The 24,387-nt window shown below is 36.6% G+C and overlaps 1 protein-coding gene across 5 annotated transcripts in view; it reads right to left on the bottom strand.

The window, feature by feature from the left end:
* Window positions 1–5,107: 5,107 nt before the first annotated feature.
* The window catches only part of LOC109109215 (homeodomain-interacting protein kinase 2-like), a 95,911-nt gene continuing 76,631 nt past the window's right edge, over window positions 5,108–24,387 (bottom strand). For 4 of the 5 annotated variants that reach the window (XM_042744314.1, XM_042744313.1, XM_042744315.1 and 1 more), the window contains 10 exons: window positions 22,550–22,734; window positions 22,303–22,465; window positions 18,339–18,561; window positions 17,601–17,722; window positions 13,643–13,773; window positions 10,284–10,463; window positions 9,786–10,115; window positions 8,601–8,848; window positions 7,535–7,695; window positions 5,108–7,451 (listed from right to left, as the gene is read on the bottom strand). In XM_042744314.1, coding sequence (XP_042600248.1) covers window positions 6,990–7,451; window positions 7,535–7,695; window positions 8,601–8,848; window positions 9,786–10,115; window positions 10,284–10,463; window positions 13,643–13,773; window positions 17,601–17,722; window positions 18,339–18,561; window positions 22,303–22,465; window positions 22,550–22,734 — 2,205 coding nt within the window. In that variant the 3' untranslated portion in view covers window positions 5,108–6,989. The remainder of the gene's footprint in view (window positions 7,452–7,534; window positions 7,696–8,600; window positions 8,849–9,785; window positions 10,116–10,283; window positions 10,464–13,642; window positions 13,774–17,600; window positions 17,723–18,338; window positions 18,562–22,302; window positions 22,466–22,549; window positions 22,735–24,387) is intronic. The other variant, XM_042744316.1, reaches the window with a different exon arrangement.

Below are 24,387 nucleotides of genomic sequence, written 5' to 3'. Positions count from 1 at the left end.
TGCACACAGTCAGCTCTTCAAAGATCTGTTTAATGCCTTTGATGTTAATTATGACTAGCCTCTCCTATCATTATGTAGTGGGGGGAAAAAAAACTGTCTGACCTACATCACAGTGCCAAGATGAAGTATAAAATTGCAGCGCAATTTCAAAATGCACAGAGTCAGACTAAAACAGCTGTGAGCTAGCAGATGATGGAAGCATTTGAGCCGATAAGCTGTAGTAATTATATTGCATCATATAAATGTGCCTGATATACGAGACCTGGTATTGATGGTAATTGACTACATGCAGTGGTATTTGTGGTGATTGGCTACATGCATAATTATAGACTCATGAAATTGTATTAACCGTTCACTTGTTTAAAAAAATGTTTTTGTATAAATGCGTAGTCTTTTGTCATTTTTTTTGTAATATAAAAAAGAAGGAAAGAAACTCACAAAAGTGTGATTACATTTCTCCAACATCCATATACAATATGCATATGTGAGCATACGCTTGTAAATTTTACCCAAAATTTCCTTTAATAAAACTCGATTCACCTTGAGACGACCGCAGCAAAATGATCAAAAGTAACAGTGAATAACATTAGCTAGCCGTGAACATAGTTCACCACGACGCGAGCCCCTTCACACCCTACAGTTAGTAAATAGAACGATTAAAATAACTATATTCTTCTATAACCCCCAGGTGTGTTAAAAATCCTCCATGAATTTACACTGCTATCATTAGTTGTTGAAGCCTAATAAAATTCACTCAGGTTTCTGTTTGTTTTACTCAGGTTTTTTTTTCTTTTTTCTACAACGAAAATTATTAAGAGAAGCACACAAACATTTGATTTCCAGTAATGGTAACACAAGCGCTTAGTAGCAAGTACTCAGTTTTTAGGAGTTAAATCATTCTTATTATTGTCATTATTATATTCATTTTAACATTCTATAAAGCCAGTAAAATATCCATTCTCATAGCATACTTAATAATATTAGCCTAAGGTACAGGGTACATATAATGCTACGTTAACAGATTGAAATAATGAGACATCACACTTCTTCAAATCCCCAATAAACAAAGCAAAATTATAATAATATAATAAAAAAGGACAATAAACAAAGAAGTATACCTGGAAATACTGTAGCACACAATAGCTTTGACAACAACTAATGTGATACACACTACTGAGAAAACCATACAGCAATTGACAAAAATCAGGGGTCGGGGGTCGGATGCTTTCTTAGGTCTTGAAACATCGTAGAAAAATATTTAGTTTTTACATTTGACTGTGAATGTTTGCTGCTGTGCAAGTAGAAAATTGTTCACGTCTTCGATGGCTGCACAAACGGCTACAGTGCATCACTAGTACTTTATCCGTAAGGCAGTGCGCTACAGTGCGGCCATATACAGCAATTTTTGATGGCTGCACAAACGGCTACAGTGCATCACAGTGACGTTTCTGCACAAATACGTTCACTTGTTGTGTTCACTGGTGATTCGTAACTACGTGAGAATACGTTACGCTTTACACGCTCGTAGTAATGTCACTCTGTAATACATACTCCTGACAGAGACTATGCTGAAGATTAAACAACAACAAATATTTGACCGATGAGTGTCCTTGGGCATAATGATTATTGTTTTGCATTTTTTTTTGTTCTAAAACAACACATGAAGATGGCCGCATTGTCATATTTGGCCTCTTAGCACATTCATACACAAGTTCAATGGTGCATTAACCCCTAATGCTTCCATTTCAGCCCACGCATGAGTCAAAAATCAGATGAAAACAAGCAGAACAAAAGGAGCTTTACAATTATGGAAGTACTGTGGCCACTTCAGGGACAAAAAAATAACAATAATCCATTGTGATTTCTGCAAGCTTGGAGTAAATTCATGATCATGTGCTTTACAAGTGTTGATTTGGTTGCCATCCAGGGTTTGACGGGCAATGAGCATTTAGGAATGTTTTTCAATTGCGGAATCCATTGCTTTCCGCAATTTAGCTTTGAAGCTAAATGTGTAACAAATACCCCAAAATCACCAATAATTCACGGTTCCTTAAAGGGATACTCCACCCCAAAATTAAAATTTTGTCATTAATCACTTACCCCCATGTAGTTCCAAACCCGTAAAAGCTCCGGTCGTCTTCGGAACACAATTTAAGATATTTTGGATGAAAACTGGGAGGCCTGTGACTGTCCCATAGACTGCCAAGTAAATAACAGTGTCAAGGTCCATAAAAGTTATGAAAGTCGTTGTCAGAATAGTCCATCTGCCATCAGACGTGCAATCTGGGTTATATGAAGTGATGGGAACACTTTTTGTAAGCGAAGAAAAACAAAAATAACCACTTTATTCAACAATTCCTTTGTCAACAGTCTCCTCTGTGTCTCTCCATATCACCGTATACTTTTCTGTATCATCCGTGCCACAAGATTGCACAGTTTCTTCGTGTATTTAGCTTTGATTTGAAAGAAAACAGCGCATCCTTGTGGCATCCATTTATGGACCTTGACACTGTTTTTTATTTGGCAGTCTATGGGACAGTCACAGGCCTCCCGGTTTTCATCCAAAATATCTTAAATTGTGTTCCGAAGACGAACGACGCTTTTACGGGTTTGGGGGTAAGTGATTAATGACAAAATTTAATTTTGGGGTGGAGTATCCCTTTAAAGCTTCATGCACATTTAATAAAGGAGAAGGCAGAATTTTAAAATAAGATGGAAAACTAAATTGTAAATTGCATTAATGCTTTTTTCTAGCACATTTTGGTAACTTAAAATTACTGTCTTCATTAATGTATGCAAATCAGAACAAACCGAATCTCAAAAAAAAAAAAAAAAAAAAACCTTGACTTGTTCATAATTCATATATTTGTAGAGTCAATACAGCTTTCTGATTTAAATTGAGTTAAAACACATCAAACTCCATAATTTAGATTCAAATTAATTATAATTTGGGTCAAATCAATGCTAGATCAAGTGAAAGTAATTATTAGCCAGAGCAATCCAACATAATAATGACGTGTTGATCAGATATTTTAGTCTGAAATTGTGTATTTATTTTGTACTAGTGACCAATTCATAAACGGTAACGACACTGGATTCAATTCACAGGCCATTATATGAAACATTAATTTATCTATGCGATTCTTACAAATGTCGTTAAAACCAAAATAATAAAAAAGCTGAAATTTAACGCTGCAGTGTGGAATTTATGCATCACTAATGGTACCAAAAAGAACTGAAAAAACAAACTAAACAAAACACACCACAAATTTTCCATTGGTTGGACTAACAGCCACGCCCACATTGCACACCATTGGTTGATCTAATGCTGCTGTGTGAAAGCAAAGCCATGTTCAGTGTTTATACTCTCATAAGAATTACACACAGCAGCTTTAATAACTGAAATAAAGCATTAATGTGGGATTGACACTTCTAAAAAAAAAACATAAGGGCCTTACACAAATCCTCTTACATTCAAAAATGGGAGATTTGTCAAAAGGTATGAGAAAGGTACAAAAACAATGGATTATACTGTGCTTACAGCAACTGCACTAAGTTCATGAGAGTGCATTATTTTTGTCATCTCTGTTTTGCCATCTACAGGTTCTTTTCTGACACCGACCTGATCTAACCTGTATTTTTTTAATGTTTTTCATTTTCCAAATGTCAGTGAAACTCACTCTGTCTTCTCCATTACAGCAAGGGACACGTCTGTGCATTAATGACATGCTGAAAGTCTTTGGTGGGAAGAACAAAAAGTCCTTAAATGCCAGCGGAGTCCAGATTTGGTCGTTCAGGCCGGTCCCTGTGAGGTGAGAGAGACTGGAGACTACAGATCAGTGCGGTCAGAAACGGCTCCTTCTGGAATGGAATGTTTTATGTGACTAATGTCGAAGGAGCCTTTCTCAACTGTGTGCTTCAGTGAGCATCCAATTTAAGCTTAAACAAATATTTGACAACAACAACAAAATCTATTGACATCTTAATTCATAACACACAGCTTTATGAATCAATCTGACAAGCTAGCAAACCGAAGGCTTGGGTACAACATAACTGGTGTCAGATCTTGGCCGAGCACATGGACAAAGTCTATGTTTCCTACTAGACGAGGGTCCACATATGAATACTAAACATCACAGTTACATATCGACCACCAGAAATCAAACAAATGATGCTTGACATATAACATAAAGAAATTAATAAACATCCACAAAAATTATTGCAACACTCTCTACGAGAACACAATATACCTAGCAAAATAAAACAATAAAATAGAAACATCTCAAGTAAAAACTACTTCAAATGCAAGTTCTGTGGCATGATGTGTGGGCAGAATAGGATATATTTTATATTCCATAAGCATGTGCCCATCAGAAGACATAAAAATGAAAAAAATAAAATAAAACACTGTGTCCTAACCAGGCGCATAATTGCCACAGCCAATCTGAATAAAAAATCTGAATCATTCAATCAGAATCACAGCCAATCAAAAATGTATTTTTCTTTCCTTTTTATTAATTAATTTGAATCAAATTTGAAGTAAACATTTGATTATTTTATTTGTATTATTTTGTATTCCTTTCGTTCTTAGATCATTAATCTAGTAAAATACATTTTAAGTCAGTAATATTGCGAAATGTTATTGCAATTTAAAATAACTGTTATTTGAATATATTTTAAATGTAATTTATTCCTCTGATGCAAATTGAATTTTCAGCATCATTATTCCAGTCTTCAGTGTCACATGATCCTTCAGAAATCATTCTAATGTGATGCTTTGGGGCTTAAGAAACATTTATTATTATTTCTGCTTAATATTTTTTGTGGAATCTGTGATGCATTTTTATCCAAGATTCTTTGATGAATAGAACAATCAAAAAAACAGCATTTATTCAAAATAGCAACGTCTTTCATTATGATCTCTGTATGTCTTTACTGCAACTTTTGGTCAATTTAATGCATCTTTGCTAAACAAAAGTATTAATTTCTTTAAAAAAAAAGAAAAAAATATTATTTTATTTTTATAAGGAGAAGATGGTTAGGAAATGGTGTTTATTATTGGTTAGAATATTTTTGTTAGATTTGTATCTATTTTTGTGTTGCATTGGACAGGGGTTTTCTACACTTTTGTTATCTTTGTACTGACTGACGCCTGTAGCATAAGTGATTCCTATGGTGAGACAAACAGTGAAAAATACGAAGCCAATATTGTTTTCCGATGCATGTTGTTGCAGGCATCCTCCTGCAACCAGGGGCAGTTCAAACCCCGGAGTGTACGTGAGAATAAAAACCCCCACAGATCTTCACAGAACCTTGAACGAGCGCTTAAATCAGAGTATGGTGTGCAGTCGTGCTGCACAGCTTCCTTCGGCATCTACCAACGTGCTCAAAACCAACATGCTATTCTCATTAAAAATGTGGAATTTGCCCTCTTGCTTTCCCAACAGCTCCCATCAAAATCCACAAGCACCTCCTACTCCTAATAAGACTCTCCTTCTCGAACCCTCCCAGGTTTCTAAACCAAGTCAAGCCTTCCGTAAACAGACAACCTCTTCAAACCTGGTATGTTTTATTTGATTTTTAGACAGATATTGTGGCCCGATCTCAAACTGATTGAATGATACTTGGCCTTTCCCATAAGATATACATTTAGTCTCCCTTTTATGACAAATGTAGCCTAAAATCAGTGATGTTGCATTGATTGCAAGTACTAAAACGCATATGTACAGTAAATACGCTATATATAATTATATCCACTATCCAGAACAAAAGTTACTTATCTTTAAATGACGACTTTTGTTCGTTACTCCAGGCAAGTATCTTTATCTTTAAATGTAGAAGACCTCATGCACGCTAAACGAGAAGCTTTTAAATAACGTTTAGGGCTAACGCTTACACCTGGAACTTAAAAAAAAACCACACGAAACAGCTTGAATGAAGATGTTCAACCTAGGAGCCAACTCTCTGACTAGCATCTGGTTCTAGAGGGTTTCCAGCCAAGTAAACTGTTGTAATATATGTAAGGCACTACGAGGTAACAATGATGAACCTAAGACTGTGGAGGAATATGTCGCACAGATGCGCTGAGCGCACACATGCACGCAAACGCACGACCGACTACCATGTTGAACATGCCTATGTTATTGTAACCACTTTGTGCAATCACACTGAAAGAGGAAAAACAAGAATCTATTGGTATCAGAAAGGTTCTTCATGAAATCAATGGGTGCAGACTGCTACATTCTACAAAGAGGGGCCCAGCTAATGTTCTACGGTATGACAAACGTATTTTCTTTTCTAAATGTGAACACAAACAAAAAAAAGTCTATAAATACACTAGAAAGTTTTGTCGTCCCATTTCCAGAAGATTCCTCCAGGTGTTTTTTGTCGGAGAGCGCGGCGGAATATGCACGATACTGCTCGCCGCGTGTAATTTGGAAACATTTAAGACAGTTCAAGGCCATTGTAATGTTTTTTTTCTTTGAAGAGCAGCAGATATCCGTATTTCACCTTATCCCAAAAAAATTCTCATAGGAAATTAAAACATCCACGTTGTGACCTCGGCTCAACAGTCAGTGAATGAATTCAAGAAAGGGAAAAGCAAATAAAATCTCCCTCGAATTAAACTCTGTCTCTCCCAAACGGCCTGTTGATGAGACCTTGTTGTAAAAGAAACTACAAAAGCAAAATCTCCTTCTGTTTTAAAAGAAACGAAACCTCCAGATCACAAAATAAAACGTTAACTGGCTTTTTTGAGAAGGCAAACTCATCTAAAAAAAAAAAAAAGAAAAACTCCTCAGTACCCTTCCATTCCCTCCGAGAGTACACTTCCTCTATCCATCGGCATCTTCATTGTCTTCAAGTTTAAGCATGAAAGGAACAAGGGGATGGGGTTAAGGGACGATAGGCTTCAGCATGTCTCTCTGTCTCTAGGTGGGATAAGGGTAGAAATGGTAAGCAGCGATTGGCTGGGCTCCAGTGTTTCAGCTTTAGAGGTAAGGGTACTGGTTCATCTTGGTGGGGCTCAGCGGGTATCCAGTGTAGACAGTGGAGGCAGGAGAAGCACTGATGTAGGTCTGGTGTGCGAATTGGGCCTGGTACTGGGCATGGTGCAGGGTGGGCGAGGGCAGCACACGGTGACCCATGCTAACAGGCACCTGGTGGACGATGCCTGGCGGGTAGCTAGCATGCTGGACTGCGTGCCGGGCCGAACCCTGTGACGCGACCAGATGGGCCACCGTGCCGGTGGAGCCCAGGGCTGTGGGGGCAGTGTAGGTGTAGAGGTGTGGCTGCCCGGGCAGATGAGGAGCAGCCAAGTGGGGATGAACGTTAGCTGTGTGGGTGGGGCTGTTGTGGAAGGAGTAATGAGCCTGGGTGGCCATAGTGGGGGTGATGTAGGCCTGTTGCCGCCGGTGACCTCCATTGCGCTCAACTGCCATGTGCTGCTGGGCCTAAATGAGGGGATATCTCCATATTACTTATGTGGATACATAAATGAACTAAGAATCAGGTTTGAAATGCTTGACTAAATTACCTGGCTGAGATTTAGAGGCTGCTGCTGAAAGGGGTGTGGCCCTGTGCGCTGCTGCCGGTATGACACGCCTCCAGCCACGCCTCCCAAAGAGTGGTTGTTGCCAGACAAGCCCCCATTGGAGGTTTTGAACTTGTAGGTGGAGTTCTGGTGGTTCACTGTGTCTGTTGAAATAGATCAAATATATATTTAAAAAATTAGAAGAAATGTTGGGAATATTGATTATATTGTGTTAATAAAAAAAAAAAAATATTTAGAAATAATTTTTGGAATATTAATTATATTGGGATGGATGGATGAATGGATGGATAGAAAGATAAATAAATTAATTCATTCATAAACATCAGAAAATTGTTGAAAATATTGACCATATCATGTTAAAAAATTTAATTGCAAAAATAAAAATAAATTTGGAACTAATGTTGGGAATATTGATTATATTGTAATAACTAAATACAAATAAAAACAATTAGGAAAAACAATAATTTATATTGTGTAAAATAAATAAATAATGTGTTAAATAAAACTGGAAAAATTATAAAAAAAAAATAAATGAAATAATAATTTTAAGACAATATAATTCATATTTTCAACAAATTTTCCAAATGTGATATCATGTGTGATATTATGTGACAATAAAGAGACCAGAGAGTGATAAAACAGACATAAAAAAAAATTAATTAGCACAGCTATGTATGAAACTGTTTGCCTATATCAATATAGTTTAGCAGGCCTTATACAGTCTCTAGTTAACCTGTGATTGACTAGTTATATTCCAGAAATCTGCATAATAATGTTTAAAAAAAAGTACTGTTACTGTAAACAGTACTGTTGACCACACTTAAGCATGCATTGTCATAAAATATCGTCTGACAATTTTTAACAGATCGGCCTTGCTTGAATTACTTCTTAAGCTGTTTTTATTGCCCATAGATTTTGAAATGCCACATAAATCTTCACTGCATAACAGAGGCTGTCAGTGAACTGTCACTTTAAATTGATGCTTGATTCAGGCTCTGCCAGGTGTCCCTTTTTCTCTGTCAGCTTATCAGCCCTTCCCCTGTCTCACCAGGCAGGAGTCTGTCACACTCTCTCAGATTCTCGCTGGTCTGGCTCTTCAGTGGAGGGATGATGATGGTGCGGGGGTTCCCGTTGCTGTAGTTGTCCAGGACAGTGCCTTTGGAGTCGTAGCCGTTGGCGTTGGGCCCATTAGACCGGGACTCCACAGCATATGGGCTGGTATTGCTGGAGTCAGAGTCAGGGGAGTCATGGACCGTCACACAGCTGATGACATTCTTCCTCTGTTTGGATGACGTGCTGTTGAGAAGGCAAAACAGGAAGGTTAGAAAGGTGATTCATGTGTGTACCAATAGCCTTGTGGGCAGCATTGTGCTACAGGCATCCCGAGTTCGAATCTTGCCTCAAGGACCTTTCCCGATCCCACCCCACTATCTCTCTTCCAATGTGCTTCCTGTCAAAAGAAAGATGATTCATTGGAAATATAAACTATATAATATATATATATAATATATTACTATATAATAATAATAAATATTTTTTTTAAATGTATGGTATAAAACGGCAGCTGTGGTTGCCAGAACTTTGCAGTAAATAATATACATAACTAATAAGAAAAAAACTTAACAGGGAATTATGGGAAAAATATAACAGTATTTTACATGAAAAGTCCCGTTAGATTTATTACAGTTATTCACTGTATACAGTAAGGGAATGTACCATTAACCAATACACAGGTTGTTACTGTTGTCTTATATAGTTACAATTATGATCATTTTTACAGTGTATGCACAATATGAATAATATTTACAATGTCAATAAGATTTATTTATGCAAAACTTTTAACTCCCAAGACCACCAAAGTAATTTCCAAGGCATTTTCCAGTATTTTCCCTGAGCTGAATAGGCATTTGAAAGTCAAAATTGACCCTATTTATGTACTCAATACATGTCCCTGGTCTTATTGCGCATGATTCATCAGTTATTCTACAGAAAACAAATTATTTTTATATTATTTCATCAAAATGTAATATTTTTCTCCGCTTCCGAAATGATTCTGACATAACCAAGCCCACACAGACAGAAAAATATTAAGCAATATCCTAACATAAACACAATCCAATCAAATCCTGATGGATTAAATCAAGTCCTGTCGTACATTATTTCCCACTTTCACTCAAAAAATGTGTCACATTACAGAAGCATGTACTGAAACCGCTCGTCCCATTTTTCTGACCTGGTGTTACTGGGCTGTTTAAGGTCGTCCTCCTCATCCGTGTCGCTGCTGATGGTGATGATGCTGACGGCCGGGCTGGGGGTGTCGGGGATGACGATGGTTTGGCGCGGTGGGTTGTGTTGACTGTGGTGGTCTCGAGTGGTGCTACATGCCTGCTCGCCTCCCCACCCCCCTCCTCCGCCACCTCCGCAGGTCTGTGATGGGCCGTAGGTTGAGGACGGGCCGTTCTGAACCACGGCGCAACGAGGGGGGGTGTTCTCCTTCACTCGTTTGGAGCGTTGAGGTGACGTCACCAGCTGGGTGGAGGACACGTCGTATGCTGACACGTTCCTATGAAAGAATGAGGTTCTTTTGGTTTTTAGACATGAAATCATATTTTTTTTAACATTTTACCATATTATACCATGGCATTCATTGATAACATATAAATATGACCACCTGATGGCATTACTTTACCATGGTAAAACCATAGCATGTTCATTTTTTTTTAAGTCTGACCTGTTGTTCATCTGGTGCTGCTTGTTCTTTTTGGAGAAGGAGTTGTTGTTTGATGGCTGTCTCATGACATGAGCCACACCCACATTGAGAGGCTGCTGAGACTGCAGGGCGACGTGACCTGCCAATAAGGCTGGCTGTTGCATAATGGGATTGTAATGGCTGCCATGGGGATGTGAATTCCTGAATCAAAATGAGAATAATTAAAGCATGCCCTTTAAAGACCACTTACATTACTGTTCATTACGGACAGCATCATTACTCCAGTCTTCAGTGTCACATGATCCTTTAGTGCTTAAAAACATGTCTTATTATTATCAATGTTGGTTGCACTGCCTAATAATTTTTTTTCAAGAGTTTTGAATGGTTAGAAATTTTACAAGAACAGCATTTCTTTTTTTAATATTTGAAATGGAAAACCTTTTTTAACAACATAAATGTCTTTACTTGCTTTACACCTGCTGAATAAAAGTATTAATTTCTTTAAAAAATCTTACTGATGTCAAACTTGAACAGCAGTGTATTTAAATTCTGACAAGATAATACACATAGATATATGAAGAAAAAAAATGTTATGAAATGAGACAATATACATTTACTGATCATTCAAAACTCTACTTTTATTTTGCTTTTAGAAATGTAATTTTGATTACTTTTTTTTTTTTTTTTTGGTAGTGCAGAATCTAAAATTTCTCATTGATTCAAGATAAATTGTTTACAAACTATTCCTAACATTTTATGATATTTTGCTTCTCATGTCAATTTATTGTATCTTGTTTTAAATAATTTACTGTCAACTTGTCATTGATTATAAATAGGATTTTCACAGTGTTAGAGGCAATGGTCACCAACTTTTTTTTTTTTTCAAAATATTTTGATATACTACAGTACTACTTTATAAATACTTCCTACATAGGAACAAACCCAAAATAGCTAAAAAAAAAAAAAAAAAAAAAAATTCAAATCATCACCTAAAATTGTATCTAAATGAAGAATAAATGCAATGCAACATTTGGCCAGAGGGGGCAGCAGTGACTGCAGCAAACAGCAGAGAACAGCATTAGATCTCAGAGGAGAAATCCCTCTCTGCAGTAAAAGTGCAACACTTTTCCAATCGGACTGGCTCAGGACTACCAAACCCTCCGGGCTGAGCTTAAGGCACTGATGTGATAATCTGCAGAAATCAGCAAACGTTCATCTGTAATACCTTCACCTCATGCAGGACAGCACGATCTGACTCGCAGAGACACGCTCCTGAACTCACTGTTCTACTACAAGAAACCAACAAGAATTCTAAAGAAATCCAGAATATAATGAGTATCAGATTTAAAATATTCTGTTTCTTCTTTCCAAATGAATAATTCCAATGCATGTAAGCTTTGTAGGTGCATTTGCAGATTTAGCAACCTAGATAATTCAATCTGCTTAGTTCATAATCTTGGAGATTAATAAAGCCCAGTGTTGTGGTACCAAACTGCCATTAAATATATGGTATCTTAATATAGATCGGTTGAGTTCCACATGACCCGTTTATAATTAGCATGGTATAAGTATGTTTCGTGAGTATATAATTGATTTGAAAATGCTAATGGAGTCCCTATTAAACATGATGAAATTGTACCAGATCTGTCTAGCTAAATAAAACAAACTAAAGATGAAAGCTTCTGTGGCATCAACATTTAAATGGAATGGAGAGAAACAGTCGGTTCCAGAAGTAAAAAATCTCATTCATTTTCTCCATAGGGGAGCTGATTTTGAGCGATAACTTATAAACCTTTAAAGACAGACCCACTGTGAGCTAAGAGGTTGTTATTTGAGGGTGAATGCTTTTGGTGAAGCCTTCAGCCTACATTATTTCGATTTAATTTTGAAATAAATATGTTCAACAGCAGAAAAATGACATCATCCATAATTCTACAGAGAAATCTCCACCAATCAAATAATCGCAACAAAGCAAATTGTAGAACCCACCCACCCCATTAAGCATTGCAGTTTTGTACCTTTTTTGCTTCAAATCAAAATGTATAATGTTGTGATTCACCTCATATCTGGTTGGTTTAGTTCATAGCACAGATCTCCTAAACAAAGACCTTTTTTATAAATCCCTGTGTGAAACAAAAGAAAAGGATAAATACTTCTGGAACCAAGGCTGATGAAAAATTGGGAGGGCACTGTTGCAATCTATTGCAAAAACAATAATGGTTTCTCAAACACTCCCCATCTAACGAAATGATTGTCTTGCCCTCAAACTCACATCGGTTGAGACAAATGTCCATGGGCCAGGACGTAGAAAAAAGCAATGTTTGGAAAGCACCACAAAGCCACAGTATTAACACTTTACTGGGAAATCAACCCACACTGCAAGAAAATTGCAATTGCAAAAACTGTACCTTTATGGGTACAACAGCTTGTCACTGGAGCAGTACCCTTAAAGGGATACTCCATCCCAAAATGAAAATGCACTGGATGCGCTGTTTTATTTCAAATCAAAGCTAAATACACGTAGAAACAGCGCATCCTTGTGGCGCGGATGACACAGAAGAGCATACACAGCATAAGGTGATAATGAGAGACAGAGGAGACAGTTGACAAAGGAATTATTGAATAAAGTAGTTATTTTTGTTTTCTTCGCTTACAAAAAATGTTCCCGTCGCTTCATATAACCCAGATTGCACGTCTGATGGCAGATGGAGTATTCTGATGACGACTTTCATACCTTTTATGGACCTTGACACTGTTATTTACTTGACAGTCTATGGGACAGTCTCAAGCCTCCAGGTTTTCATCTAAAATATCTTAAATTGGGTTCCGAAGACAAACGGGTTTTACGGGTTTGGAACGACATGGGGGTGATTAATGACAAAATTTTAATTTTGGGATGGAGTCTCCCTTTAAAGGGACAACTTTGTAACTTATCTACATCTTAAAATGGGCATATTAGTACTGTACCTTAGAGTAGTATTAGCCATAATGTAATGATATCTGAGAATGTCCAATTGCTCTACTTACAATAGTTTTAAGCATATTAAAGGGATATTTACTCCCCCTCATGTTTTTCCAAACCTGTATGCATATTGTGGAGCACAAAAGAAGATATTTTGAAGAATGTTGGTACCCAAATAGTTTTGGGCCCCATTTGAGACCAACATTCTTCAAAATATTTAGTTTAACAGAATGCATACAGGTTTGGAGTGACATGAAAATGAGCAAATATGACAGAATTTTCATTTATGTGTAAACTATCTTTTAGGTTAGAACAGAAAAAATAAAAATACTAATGGCCTAAGAATAAATGGGCTGCCCTATGTACTGTAGCAAGCATAATATTCCTCTTTAGTGGTGACGGCATGTTTGTTTCTCACCTCCAGTTGGCCAGAGGCTGCGAACTGGTCATGGAGTCAGGGATGACGGTAGCGTGTTGAACGGAGGTGTGTGTGAGCTGCTGCCACGCCGGCGGAAGGAGAATCTGTTGAGTACCAGACGGCCAGGCCTGCTGTAGAGTGAGGATGGAAGGAAAACACAGGGTTAACGTACAGAGGTCAGAAACATCTCCACCAGAAGGTCGAACATCTACAGATAGTGGAGCTCATGTGATCCTCAAGTGTGAGTAGGATATGAACGGCAATAGCAACCAACAGCACACGGACTCAGTGACCTCTTGCAATTTAATTGGCGTCAGTGTGAAGACCCCGTAACCTGGCACATGAAATCTCAGGGCTGTGGCGCAGCTAAACAGGCCAGGGTACTGCATCCACAGATTTAGAGAGAGGAGAAAAAGGATACGGCTATTTAGAGGAATGACCGCTAGTAAGTGCTAAACTGTGCCAAACAACCACCAAAGGGGTCATTTAGTTATTTAAGACACAGTAGCGTCAGCGTTCGGGCCTAGATTCAAAAGACATCATCTAATGAAATTGTTCTAACAAAATATGAACAGAAGAGATAAATTATAAACAACTTTATAACCCATCTATCTTCTAAGCTAATTATTTTCTTGGTCTGCAAATGAAGATGTGAGCAGGATGGCTATGAAGCAGCAAATTATGGACAGCATAAAAGATCTCCCTCTGGAATAACAAAAAGCTTGAGCCACTTTCATTGGAACTTCATTTATTTCCCTCCCTCGATTCCTTGGCACCAGTATCTAGATGACAGCCTCAGATGGTGCCCTGCATACTGCGTACGGCCTTGGCTCCTGCCTATAAAAAAAGATAAGACCCTGCCTAAATAAAGAGATGTGGCATCTCCCAGGCAGTGCGCTGATGTGTTAGACATTTTCCAAATCAGCTCCGACTTTAATTAAATTCCGGGGCCCCATTCAGAGGCTTTGTGAGGAGCTGCTTTGTATGGTGGGTGAGGAGTGCGGGGAGTGCCAGGCATAATTTGCCCAGAGATGTGAGCTTGAAGAAGAGTGTCTGCAGCTCTAATAGTTTAATGCAGCTTTATTGATTAGCAGTTTAATGTACAACTAATGAATTGTTTCTTTAATTCCCTTTGCACATCTATTTACCAGTCCATCGGTATGGGCCACAGCACTCGCACATATAATGGAGGGTGAAGGGGAAGAATGAAAAAATGCTTTTACGATGTTTGAAAGGCTGTGATAACACATTTAGCATTGTAACTTTTTAAGAGAAGTGAATCTTGGCATTTTTCTGGAATTCCAGCTATTTAAGGTCAACTTTCTGGAGTGCACTGGAGTAATATTATTAGAGCGATAACAAAGTTACTTTCAAACTATAATCATCTTGTCACTAATTTGTTTAGTGTTTTATCAATTTTATTATAAAATAGTTTTATTTTTATTAACATTTTCTTCAATTTTTTTTTTATTTTATAACTAATTATTTAATAATTTTATATAATTACTAAATATTTTATTATTTTAACCTCAAAGTAGAATGAATGAATGAATGAATGAATGGAAATGTTATAGTCGACAGGAGAAACTGTTTTATATTTGACACTTCCTTTAACTTCAGCAAAATAAAATAAAATAAAATATTAAATAAAATAAGAAATCTTTAACACTGAATTAAGAAAACTGTTTTTGACACATTTTAGCATAAAGAAATCCTAAACATTCTGCATAAAGAAAGAAAGAAAGAAAGAAAGAAAGAAAGCTGACCTGAGCGAAACTAGATTTTTTAGTTACTTTTTACTTCAGCTTAATAAAATAAAATAAATCTATTATGTCAACAGAAAGAAAGAAAGAAAGAAAGAAAGAAAGAAAGAAAGAAAGAAAGAAAGAAAAAGAACAATTACACTACCATTTAGCACCTTTTTTAATTTTTCCTGTTGCACAAGGCCTAAAAGTGCATACTTTGTATATGTCTCAACACCTCTACATGCTTTTTCCACCCATGACAACAGTGACACAAATAATTTCATCAGAACTATGTCCCCAAAGCCCTTTGCCTACATTCCTGACCCTTTGCATCCTCCTCTCTCACTCTGGGTTAGGTTGTGTAATTGTACCGTCTGGCCTGGAATGCTAACCCAGATAAGAGTAGAGTTTTCCATGCAAGGCCATCTCTGCAACTACCCCCCAACAGCTTTTCTGCCCTCGCTGGGTGAAAGCTTTTTGTCACCCCCAGGGCTCTGAAAGCACCACCACTCCCGCGCCAATTGTTTTCACATTTTCTGCATTCCTGTTCCAGATAAAGGCCGAGGCCTTCTAGAAACCCACTCCACTGGCACCAGGAGTGATGTGGTCTGGCTGATTGGGTTGAAGGGGGGAGAATGGGCGGCTGAGGCCCTGAGGTAGTGATGTACAAGTATCCCCATCCCCATTTGCCTTTCCCAATGCAGTGCTCCGATAATCAGTGGAGCTTATGCACAGGTTTTTCTGAACGTGAGGAACAATAAAGATGCATTACTGTACTTAAGCAGTTGGGTAGAGCCATGAAACCAATACAAGCAATGTGAAAAGACAGACAACTTACAATTAACTAAACAATTCTGAACCTTAATCTCCTAATTTATAAAAAACATCCAGTCTAGCTTTCAGTATCCATAGACGTCATTAAAAGAAATAGTTCACTCACTCATCATTTACTCACCACAATATTGTTTCATAATAGTATGACTTTGTTTCTTCAGTGGAATAAAGATTAATGGAGACTGGAGCTTTTAAACTTAAAACTGATGGCAAAAACATCATAAAAGTGGCACATATGACTCATGCATCATATTTCAAGTTTTCTGAAGTCATATGATAGCTTTGTGTGATAAACAGACCAAAGTGTAGCCTGTTATTCGCTGATGGTCTTTTCCTCGAATGAGCTGCTGTGACTCATTCTGGTCAAATTTGAACTTTGATTTGTGAATGAATCATTCAGACCGGATCAACTGATTCACTGATTTGATTCATGAGAATGATTCATTCATTCTTTGCTGAAATATTGCTGTTTTTCTCATAAACCTGCTATAATGGATATCAAGACTTTAAAAATCAACTCAAATTTTGGACTGTTCCTTGCACAATGCTTCAGAAGATTCGGAATGAGTCATATAGACTCATTTTTGATACTTTTATGGTGTTTGATTTGTCATTTTGGAGCTTCACAGCCACAGTCCTCACTCGCTTTCATTAAATTGAAAAGTGTAAACAGAATATTGTTAAAAATGTTATGTTTCACAGAAGTCAGTCAGTCATACAGGTTTAGAACAACATGAATGCGAGTAAATAATTTACATTTTTGGCTGAACCTTTTCTTTAAGCAGTATAGTAGAGTGTTCAAAAAGCAACAAGAGTTCAGCTCAGCAAAACCCCAAAAAATGTTGTGGATAAATTACAAATTAGCTAAATCCCTCTGAACCTCGCCACCCTGTCTCAAATTTAAAAGCCGTCTTGGCCCTGCCTTGCGGCTCCAGAGGATAGACAAATCCCTCAGCATCCACAGGCCTCATTTAAAGCCAACCTCAGTCTTGCTCATCAAAGCATGACTTCCTCAAACTCCAGGAAAGAAGCCCAGTTGCCTGGACCTTAGTAGAAGCAGGAAAGCAAACCATCAGTGGGGTAAAATCTCAAGTGGGGAAAGACAGGTCTCTCCTGTTACTACAACAGAGCAAACCAAGATAAATCCAGCCCGGCTTCAGTTAATCGATTAGCCATGAAATGAGAGTGACTTCTCAGTTTTGTCAAAGGGAAAGTGAATTATACTTATATCATTAAAACAAAGTAGGTCATGCTAATTGCTCTTCGCTGGAGCCAAACTCGGATGTAATTGAGATTTTGGGAAAGGCTGAGGGGTGTAATTAGTTTAGGAAGTGTGGCTTTTGTATTGCTATGGCAATGGGGGCAATGTCTGACTATACCTGTGTCAGAAGTCCCGGCTGGATCTGTAGAGGTTGGGCACCGGGGGCCTGTGTTACTATGGGAACTGCATTCTCCATCCGCACCGAGTAGCCAGTGTGTTTGGAGGGTGAAGCTTGCAAACCTGGGAAGAAATAACAAGAAAACACCATTAGCTGGCAAAATGTAAGAAATAGCTAAGTCAGAAATTTTAATTCTGTCAGTATTTACTCATTTCAAATTTATATGACTTTTAAAAGAATCTTTACACAGCTCAGTGACCACATAAAAGTTGCATGAAAGTAGCCCATAAAATTACACTACTGTTCAAAAATATTAACACAATTCAAATATTAATTTTAATATATTTTAAAACAAATTTTATTTCTGATATGGCAAAGCTGAATTTTCCTATCTTTGTGGAAACCAAGATTTTTTTTTTTCAGGAATCGTAGATGAGTAGAAATTTCAATAGAAAAGTTTATAAAATTAATATTTTATGAATGTCATTACTGTCACTTTTGAGAAACTGAATGCATCCTTGCTAGATAATAATTAATTAATTTTATTTCTATTATATTAACTAATAAAATCTTACTGACTCCAAACATTTGAATGGTTTCGAAGCTTTCTGTTATGAGCAGGTTAAAATTTAAATTTTTCAGTCTGAATCTTTGTGCAAGTTTCTGTGAAATATTATCACTGATATCCAGGCATATCAGGGATATCCAGGGTTTCATATAAATTAAATTAGCACTCACCTTGGAAGCCAGGTGGGCAGACGATGAGGGCCTGCTGGAAGGGATCGGGGCGGGCGGCGCAGAGCTGTGGCGCACCGGGTTGGAGGTTCATGGTCCTGGGGGCCACGGCAGCCATGGGGGCCGTAGAAGGCTGGTAGAGTGCAGATTGGTAATTTAGTATGGAGACATCGGGATTGGTAAAGGAAAGGGTGGCACTGGTGGAAGAGGGAGCCAGGTTGGTGGCCTAAAGGAACCGATGGGATCAAAGGAACAAACAAAGACAAACAAACAAAAGCATGAGGAAGTGGGTGTGGTGATTGGGTGGAGCAACAATGAAGGATGAGGGGCATAATTTCAAATAAAAGCAAATGATAAACATAAACTCCTTCGAAATATTTCTTGATATACAGGATGGATGTACAAAAATGTAAGCTGATGAAAACTGCAGGCAGCAAGCACAGGAAGCATGTTTCGTGTTAAATTTGGAGTAATTTCTTAGAGTGAATACCATAACACTGTTCTGCAACTTCAACTAAAACGCTTTATTAGCTGTTATTTTGTGCAGACAGCATTAGGGTTTAGGCATTTTCTATAAAATGACTTATTGAGCGTAAGAAAAGAGGAGGTGAGAGAGCTTCGATCAATGCTCTTGTGTTACAGTCTCCTTCAATGCTAGGACCCTTCAATTCATTGAATTTGCTCAGTCTCATTAGCAGCAGATAATGATCCCTCTTTGCGCTAAAGCTATGATTAAATATACACACAGATCTAACTGGTGAGGGGAGAGAAAATCTGTTCTTCAAAACCTCTGCACTAGATTTCCCCTCCACTGCTTTTTAATCTGGCCTGACTGCAGCACATTCATCTGTTTATTCATCTATCAATGTGGAATTTGCGCCGTCTAGGAGGTTTGATGAACGAGGGAACTCCCTCTCCTCCATCTAAAACGGTGAACCCAATGTGCTTCTTATAAGAATTGTGCAGGTCCTTCCATCATAGTCACTCTCTCTCTATAATGAAAACACAAGACAAAAATATAGCCAGAAGTAAAAATATGAGTGCGGTAACATCGCCAGAGAGATGGAAAGGGTGTGATTTCTGCTCAAAATGAAAAAGAAGATCCGAGCCATGGCTTAGTAGTTAGTGTGCATGCTCCAATATCAATATTTTGAGTTCTAGAGCTCAATGTGGAAAAGTGTGAGTCTGGCTTGCTTATGGTTGCAGCATGCATCTATTCAGAAGGCATGTGTGCAGGCTTAGCAGTCTGTGCACATGCTAAGACATTCAAAATGTAGAGCCTTGGTGCTAATATAAGAAATGTGGGTTTGAATCTGGCTTTTGATCCAGTTCGCAAATTCAGAACTTGCAAAACTAAAAAATGGTCCGAGCTATAGCTTAGTGGTCTGTGCGTATGCTAATACGTAAAAATTTTAAAGCTTGGTGCTAATATAAGAAATGTGGGTTTGATTCTGACCTGCTTTTGTTCCCAAGTGCCAATTCAAATCGTATCAATAAACAGTAAGACAATTCATAGCCTATTTATGATCCCATGTGCCTGTTTAGAACTTCTAAAAATAAATCAATATTGAATGCTTCTGAAAAAAGCTCAATTTTGCGCTTTGAAACTTATTCAAACTGGGTTTGAATATCGCCTATTCATGGTCTCATTCGCCAATTCAAAAGAAAAACTGAAAAAAGGTCTGAGCCATGACTTACCAGTCAGTGCACATGCTCCAACATCAATATTTTGAGCTTTGGCACTCATTTGGAAAATGTAAGTTTGAGTCTGGCCTATTCATGATCGCATGTGCTTGTTCTGAACTTCTGAAACTAAAAAATTGTCTAAGCTGTGGCTTAGGGGTTGATGCACATGCTCATGCACACAGAGCCGATATAAGAAATGTAGTAAAAATCACAGAAACACAAGGTCAAGAGTCAAGTCTGAATCTTTTTAATGTGCATTTCCATGTAAAATGCCTGTCATTTCAGATGTGGACGATATATGTGAAGATATGGACGAAATTGAACAATACAACAGACAAAAAAGATGTGCCTAATTTTTTTTTTTTTTTTGATAGTGCTGGGGCACTATCAAAACCTGTTTGTTTAATAGAGGCTAGTGTTATTTACTTTCAACTGTTACTAAAGCAATACTGTTTCATCTCATGTCAACGCTAGTAATTATAGACTTTTCATTAAGGTTTGTATGGGGAGAATTCAGTACAGTGCTTTTCATTTTTCATTTTCCCCGTTTAGCAAGGCCGACGAGCACCAGGGGAGAGAGTTAATCAATACGCCGCCATGGCATTCATCACACAAAATAAACACTTCAGCCTCACAGCTGGCTAATGCTACACAAGCTTTCCCTTCGAACACATCGAATGCCCTACACAACGTTCTTCTCATGATGTTAGAGAGAAGCCGGAATGCTATAACGTTACAGCCCTATGACTTTTTGACTTTAGACATGTTTATTCGAAGAGGAAAGTCATGGTTTGAGCCGATCTAAGAACTCAAAATGAAGGCATTATGGGATTCATGCCTGGCTCTCTGTCAGCAGTTTAGACAACCGCTCCCTGGTGAAGCCAAACTGCACTGAGGCAAAACAGGAGGAAACAAAAGGAGAGAAGGAAACAAAGTGGTGCAATCCTTAAGGGTGCAAAGTAGTAAAATGCAAGCCAAGCAGGAAGTGGAGGCTGTCATGTTGTTAATCAGCACATTGTGACAGAGGGCTGCAAGGCTGGAAACACACACACACACACGCACACACACACAGCCCAAATGGCCCATGATATGACTAGTGTTCTGTCCACTGAAGGAAGTCATCCGATACTGCCAGTGGTCAATGGGCCAGTGCTACTCTAATTTCTTTGGATTGTCCCACTGCAAATGAGTCTGTGCATGTAATACAATTAATTATCTGCAGCTTCAAGAGAAACTAAACTGAACTAGGGATCGTTTTAACTGAATTCAAATAAAGTTTAGAGTTACTCTAGCTTGGTGCTGTGTGCGTTCTGACCTACAGTAGCTGTCATTTTGAGGTTGAAACGGCATAGAAATTAGTTAATAAACAGGGCAAAAATAAACAAAAATCAACTTTTTATGATGTGCTAAAAAAATTAAACTGGTCCATACTCCACAAAAATATTAATGTTACTTTTTTCAGTAAAACATCTAAACATCCATCAAATTAAAAAGATTTATTTGAGAAGAAAAATTTATAATTTATAATCACAACATTTAACAGTTTAGAGAGGACTGTTTAAAATAAGAGATTTCTTTTGTAAATAATTGTTTATGATCCTGTAATTATTTTTTTTATATATTTTAGTTATTATTTTGTTTATATTATTGCTTAAGGATTTTTTATTAATAATATTTTATGGGAAATCAGGCAAAATTCAGATTTTTTTAAATTTATTATTATTATTATTTTTTATTTTTTATTTTTTTACAAATATTTAATAATGTAAAAGCATAAATAACACTTGACTATTATATTATTTATTTATGATTTATGATAATTTAATTACATTTAGTATCTTCATTCTCCAATACATTTATCTTGTTAAAAAATCTGAGGACATTTTTACTGGAAATCAAGACAAAAATAATTTATTTTCTATACTTTTTTTTGCAAATATTTCATATACTATAAACTAGTATTTACAAATTACAAATATTTAATTATTGACATATTTAAATAATATTTAAATTTATTTAATTATATTAATTATCTTCATTCTCAAGTACATTTAACTTGATGATTTGTTCATTTTAGCTTACGCAGTCATTTTTAGCTATTTTGACCCAGCTATTCAGAAACGTGCATGACAAAAATTATTTTTGCACTTTACAAAGACTAAATAATATCTAAAATGCCAAACGTATGGGGTTAGAGCTGTGGTTTACCTATCAAACTTTAACTTTATTTAAGTACAATATAATGGTAAGTGGTTAGTTAGATGTGTGTGTGGATACTGACCTGGCTATGCACAGTGTTAAGCTGGTTGTTGAAGGTCATGGTGAGATTGGTGGAGGTGCTGGGGGCTACATGTGTTATAAAGGGTGTCTTGCTCTGATTGACTGTATCGTACATGTTCACCCGACGCTTGCAAATCTCCATGTTCTGGAAGCAGGATTTGACGCTGCAAGAAAAAAAGATTTGGTCAGCAATCTAAACATGATTTGATAAAACTACATAACCTTACTGTTGGAGTAGTGCAACTGACTGTGTGCTGTGTGGGAAGTCCAGCAAGTGTGTCATTGTGACAAAGGGGTGGTTGAGTGTTTCTATGGGCGTTATTCTCTTGTCTGCGTCGATGGTCAGCATCTTGGTCAGCAGGTCAATAAACTCCCTTCTGTCTGCCTTCTCCGCCAGCATGTCGCTGCCCTCCAAGTCTGTGGTCATATTCACCTGCACATAGCAAAAAGAGAAGATGAGAGTGAGAAATGAGAGAGAGATAGAGACAGTCTGACTGATGTACAGAGACCTACAAGTGTTTTACAAGATCCTCAAACAAGGTTATTCAGCTTTAACCTTTTTTTTTTTTTTGATACAACATTTGACTAACTCATCGCCATGGAATCTGTGCCCACAGAATTTTCCAGAAAACAAAAGAATTTCCAAAGAATTCCATTGAATTTCACATACCAAAAATAACAATCACAAGGTCAATCAGCACAGAAATTGTAAAATAAAAAAAATTAATGCTGTAATGCTTTAATGCAAAATTAAAAAGTTAATATTTGTAAATGCACTGGACAGTGATAATCCATGAGCATAGCCGGCAGGGTAAATTAGCTGCCATAATTGCAGAATAAATCATCCTTAGTAGTCGAATGTGTGTTGAATGCGAGCCTGGGTGTTCCCAAAAGATGGAATCTTGCAGCTTTTGTAAATAATACATGTGAGTATTTTTGTGTGAATAACTCCTACAGTTCTTGACGTGTACAACTTTATTAATTTACACAGGTCTGTCAGTCAAAAAGTGTGTGCGTCCTCAGAGGACAGCGGTAACCTTTCTGATATTCCCAAATATTTGCCCTCACATTTACAGATATTTACTTAGGAACGCTTCAGTTGCAAGGCCAGATATTCCCATCTGTCTGAGTATGTGAAAAAAACTAAAAGTAAAGTAAATAAAAAAATTTGTTATGTTATGTTATTATGTTATACTAGTATATACAAATGAATATATGAAAAGAAGCAAATATAAGTTAAACAGACATGGAAAAGGACTTTTTAAATATGACCTTTATATTACAGAGGAATACAGTCAGCTGTAATATATAATAGAAAAACATAATATAAATCTAAATAACTTGTTTCTCACACATTTCATATCTCGATTAATCGCATCGAAAATAAAAGTTTTTGTTTACATAATATATGAGTATGTACTGTGTGTTTATTATGTATATATAAATACACGCAGATGCATATATATTGTTTATATATTTAACATATTTATATATAATATAAAATATAATAATTTATAATATATATAAATGTATATACATGTAAATATTTTTAAAATATATAATGAATGTGTGTATATTTATATATACATTATAAATAAACATATTGTACAACACTCATATATTATGTAAGCAAAAACTTTTATTTTGGATGCGATTAATCACGATTAATCATTTGACAGCAGTAAATATAATATAATATAATATATATTAAAATATAATATAATATAATATAATATAATATAATATAATATAATATAATATAATAATCTATATATAATGTAATATGAAAAGAGAACGCAAATATAACAAAAAATATTTACTAAATATACATTTTAAAAAAAAGCAAACATAAAATATAAAACCACGGGGGGAAATAAAGTTATGTATTATGTTATACTAGTATATACAAATGAATATATGAAAAGAAGCAAATATAAGTTAAACAGACATGGAAAAGGACTTTTTAAATATGACCTTTATATTACAGAGGAATACAGTCAGCTGTAATATATAATAGAAAAACATAATATAATATAATATCATTAGTGCTGTCAAATGATTAATCACGATTAATCGCATCCAAAAT

This window comes from Cyprinus carpio, chromosome B18 (genome assembly GCF_018340385.1).
Source record: "Cyprinus carpio isolate SPL01 chromosome B18, ASM1834038v1, whole genome shotgun sequence".
Taxonomy (NCBI): Eukaryota; Metazoa; Chordata; class Actinopteri; order Cypriniformes; family Cyprinidae; genus Cyprinus; species Cyprinus carpio.
The sequence above is the reverse complement of the archived record's forward strand: the minus strand, read 5'-3'. Positions and strand labels throughout refer to the sequence as shown.